General features: G+C 42.1%; 1 protein-coding gene across 1 annotated transcript; it reads right to left on the reverse strand.

Annotated features, from left to right (window-relative positions):
* Window positions 1–2460: 2460 nt before the first annotated feature.
* On the reverse strand, window positions 2461–4496 carry LOC149384836 (berberine bridge enzyme-like 8). The gene has a single exon (XM_089626032.1). The coding sequence runs from the start codon at window positions 4356–4358 to the stop codon at window positions 2691–2693; it is 1668 nt and encodes a 555-aa protein (XP_089482158.1). The 5' UTR covers window positions 4359–4496; the 3' UTR covers window positions 2461–2690.
* Window positions 4497–5073: the final 577 nt, after the last annotated feature.

The raw sequence follows: 5073 nt of genomic DNA on the forward strand, positions 1-5073 counted from the left end.
GGATATGATTATGGATTCGTGTTTATGCAAATGAAGTATTCGTTCACTCTATCTCGCTTTGTTTAAATTAACTCTGTGTATAATGCTTGAATGTGTTTAGTTACCTCGCTCATGATATTAGGATTGACTCGCTGCTTGAGAAAAATTAAGTTGAGTGTGCGCTTGTATTAATTTACCATGATACATTCCTAATGACTAGAGATATCTAGGCTTTTACAAAGTCGTGTGTGCATTATTGTGATTAATATTAGCCGTATTTTCAGGAGTCGAGATTGAGAGATAGTATTATGGCATAGGCTTAGGTTGTTAGATGTTTGAGAGGGATTTAGCGATACGATTAACGTGAGCGTGATTGGCAAATTTTAGGAGTGTTTAAATCGAGTGTTATCACCTTGAATCCTGACCATATGATAGACTTGTGAAACCATTGCCATTTCTTTCTCATTACCGTAAAGTCCATATTTTCTTGCTTTGTTTGTTTTATTTTGTTTAATTTAGTCATAATCATCATCACCATACTCTTAGGTTCAATTCGTCACTAGTTAATTTGGTTATTAATTAAGCTTAATCCGGGATCGACTCGTTCTTACGATTATACTACTTTTGTGACTATGTGAACTTGCGTACGAAAAATTCGCGATAAGTTTTTGGCGCCGTTTCCAGGGACTAAGTGTTTAATTGCAATTTGATTAACTACTTTTTTCAATTTAAATATCTTTATTACTTTTTACTCACCAATAATTTTTGTGTTCAAGTTTGCTAGTCTGAATGTGTATGCGAAAAGAAGATGACTCAAGCCTTCTTCTAATTGACATGGAAATCGCGAAAACTTGCTAAAGAAATTGACAAAAGAAGAAGCAATGAACCATGGCTGACACCATGCCTTCTTCTAGTAATATTCCACTCTTGCAAGAAGCTTGGTTAGACGTCCCTCAGTTTTGTTGATCCGAGTCACATTGGTGCAGTGGCGGATCCAGACTCGGGGGGTGGGGTGCAGGCCTCTTGAGGCTACAATGTGGGTCCGCCACTGCATTGGTGGCTGATCTATCCTGTTCTCGAACTCGAAGAATTCTGATCCGAGACTGAGCCTCCCTGCTTGGTTGAGCTCCATCCCTACAATAATTTTTAGAAGCGACTGATTTGTCGCTTTTAAAGTCGCTTTTAAAGGCATGTAATTAGAAGCAATTTTTTTGGATTTTAGAAGTGACTTTCAAAAGGTTTTGTTTTTTTTTTTTTTTTTTTTGTAGTAGTAGTAGTGGATCCATATTACCCAAACAAGCTATAAGCACGGCAGATTTTCTTTGGATCGAGAAGCACCTGAATGACTTGGTGATCCGAACCTTAAAAATCACCATGCACAGCCTCGAAGTGGGGAAAGAAGCTGACCCAGGCAGGATTCGCCACGACTCTATCCAAGCGCATAAAAGTAGAACCCAAACCACTAAATTATAAAAGCCGTTCAAAGTTCTTAAAAAAAAAAAAAAAAGCTTATGTACGAGGGGATATACCTTCGGAATCCCCAGTAGTATACCAACAAAATGATAGGCCTTGTCGGTGACTTCGTTACAGTCATAATAGATATTTGTTGTGAATATAATTAATGGAACAAATAAATTTTTTTCACAAATATTAAACATCATATTCGTATAATAACTTCACTAATTCTCTTTATTTTTCTTTTCTTGATTTTTCTCCTCTCTTTTCTTTTGCTTTCTTGTTTCTTTTTCCGCCATTGTTTAATTCGCAAGAAACAAAAGTGGGGCTCAGTAAGACTGACGCCACACAGATCCACAACAGACTCCTTGTAGTTCTTGGTCCAACTCAATTTTTTAGCAAAGATGTAGACACGTCTATTCAGAGTAAAATGAGGCCAAAATTCATTACGTTTTACAGTACGACAGTTTTCACGTCACCCCAGAATGGGACCTTATGAGTGTTTCGCTGTCGTCACAACTCTTCGCCGTCCGGCCCATCCATTTAGATCACTCCATTATTTCATCTGATAAATTATAAATTTACTCATTATAATTTACAAAGAAATAATGCAATGTGCATTGCATTTATAATGGCATGATATAATTAATAGAAAATGTAGAAAATAACATCTACTAGTATATGAATATTTCATCGTGGCGTATATTATAAGATTTTCAACGAGAAACTGTTCTGACTTGAAAAGAATCAGACTTTAAATGCTGGCTAATAATTTAAACAGTATTGTGCTTCAATGATTTAATTAAAGCGAAAGAAACAAACAAAAGTGAGGACCACTACCACTGTCACCTACGCCACACGATCAGTACATAATTTGTTGGAATTCTCGTGTCCATTAGCTAAAAAAATATACATACGAATTCTGGTCTTCATTTTTACTACACGTTTTTTTTTCTATAAAATTATTAAAATTCAATTAGTCGTCGCTGCAACTTATGAGAATCATACTTTAGCTCTGATGATTGATTGGAAAGAAAAATAAATCGATAACGATGTTTAATTTACCACTTCAGTCGACTAGAACGCAACAAATGTATATAATAATGTGCTAAACATATAATTGTAAACAGTCCAAAAGGGCCCTCAGAATAACCCAACGTACATATCACATACTTTTATAAGTTGCATGATTGTCAACTAAAGAACGTATTTTAACAGACGTAATTAATTAACACAAAAGAAATTTGTCCAAGTGATTAGTGACGTGGACGAACGGGGATGCTCTGCTCGTTCCTGAAGAAGTTGGAAGGATCAACCGCAGTCTTGATGTCCACCAATCTGTTGAAATTATTCAAAAAGTATTTGATCCCATAAACCCTGCCTTCGTCGTAGCTACCCCTTCCGTTTCGGTTGATTCCTAAGTCAAGATCCTTGTAATTGTAGAAAGCCTGTCTGGGGTTCTTTGACACGAACGGAGTCATGAAGTCGTACAGCTTTCTGATTGCGCCGATGAAGCGTTTCTCGGTTTCGATCCCTGGCACATTCCAGTTCACAGCGTACTGGATCTTCGCCAAGTTCCCGGCCCGGTGCGGAAACGGCGATGCGGTCGAGGCGATCCGAGCCATCTCGCCTCCGTAAGGATTGAAGGTCAGGTTCATCGGCACGCCGAGCTCGATCATACGGTCGAAAATCCGGTTCAAACCTTCTTCAGAGATTGGGTGCTTAACGTAGTCCGATTTCCGCTTCAGGCTCGACGCGCCCGGGTTCCGAGCGAGGAGGGTCTCGAGTGGCGCCTCGGTTGCGATGTTCGTCCAGAAGAACACGGACCGGATCCAGCTCGTCTCGGTCACATCGGACCGCTGAAGCCCGAGCTCTGGGAAGGTTTGGCCCATCACGGAGAGAAGCCTCTCGGCGTCTCCGAGGAAGAGCCCGTTGAAAGTCGATCTTGCCGTCCCGTTCGCAACGTGCATTACGAACCTTATGAACAAGTCATCGTCGAGCTTATCCGCGACTTGTTGCCACCTAGCCCCGACGTAAGCTGCATTCTGGTCCCGGGTTAGGCTCACGCTGAAGACCGAGACTCGCTCGGGGACTCGGACCAGCTTGATCTTGTACGACAAGACCACGCCAAAGCTCGAGCCTCCACCGCCGCTGATGGCCCAGAACAAGTCCTCACCCATGGCTTTGCGGTCCATGAGACGGCCGTTCACGTCAACGATCTCGGCGTCTTCGATGTTGTCCGTTGTGAGGCCGTACTTCCTCATCATGTTACCATAGCCGGCGCCGCTGACGTGGCCTCCGACTCCGACCGTAGGGCAAACCCCGGCGGGGTAGCCGTGGACCCCACTCTTCTCGGCGATCTTGTAGAAGACCTCGCCGAGGAACGCGCCGGTCTGGACCCACGCGGTCTCGCTCCCGATGTCGACATGGACAGAGCGGAGGTTGAACATGTCGAGGATGAAGAACGGGACGTTGGAAACGTACGACACGCCCTCGTAGTCGTGCCCGCCGCTGCGGATCTTCATCAGGAGGCCGTGCCTCTTTGCGCACACCACCGAGGCTTGGATGTGTGACACGTGGAGGGGTGTGACGATGAGGTAGGGTTTTGGGGTTTTTGAAGTGTTAAACCGAGCATTTCGGATGTAAGCTCGGAGAACGGACGGGTATGTGGAGTTTTCTGGTGTGAAGATCGCTGGAGCAATGGGGTGAGAAGGGTGAGAGTTTTCGAGGAGGCAGGGAATGAAATCACGAGGGACTTCAGAAGAAGAAACCAGCCATGAAACGAATACTATGATGAATGAAAATAAGCTCACGAGCTTTGAGTTGGTTTTCATATAATTAGACATCTTGAGGATGTAGACTACAATGATATTCCGGCGTGTTTTGTGCTTTGGATCTGTTTCTTCGTGATTATTTATACCCATCTCTGTCGTGTAAATTTCAAACTAAAATAATCGAAATCCAGATCTCGGTAGCCCAAAAACTCGGAAGATTTCAAAAGTCTCCGCCGGAGTTTGACATTCAATATTCAAAGTGTAGCGGAGAACGTAAGGTGGTATTATATATTAAATTTGTACTTTATTTTTCTGCTCGCTATGATAAATAAATTGTTGACACAGGACGTCCACGTCAGAGTATATATTATTACGTACTGTTTACTTTGATACCATGTCAGATAGTAAAAAAAAAAAAAAAAAAAAAATTCAAATTTTTCAATAATTCAAATTGTTGACACGGGATGTCCACGTCAGAGGATAGGTATTATTATTTAACGGGTGAAGCGGCTATATAACCTAATAGAACTTAAGTTTTTGCAAAATAATCATAGTTTGTCAACTATAAGCAAACTAGCCAAATTAATCTAGGTTGGATTAAATTTAATCCCAACGAACTATAAAGACATAATGTAAGGTTTATGATGGTTGAATTAAAATTAATCGAGGCAGGATTAAATTTAATGACAATCTGGAACTCCAACAGATCTGAAGCAGAACCGAAACGAGGATCTGAAGCAGAACCGAAACATCTCCTTCTTCGGCGACGCGATTCTTGCGTCCTCGATGCTCGCGATGTTCCCGATCGCTCCGACGGCGGCGGTGGAATCGGATCGCCTTCAGGGCGCGCAACCGGCAGCGGCGG

Source organism: Urtica dioica, chromosome 9 (assembly GCF_054948205.1).
Source record: "Urtica dioica subsp. dioica isolate 48M chromosome 9, U.dioica_male_clone48M_v1_H2, whole genome shotgun sequence".
Lineage (NCBI taxonomy): Eukaryota > Viridiplantae > Streptophyta > Magnoliopsida > Rosales > Urticaceae > Urtica > Urtica dioica.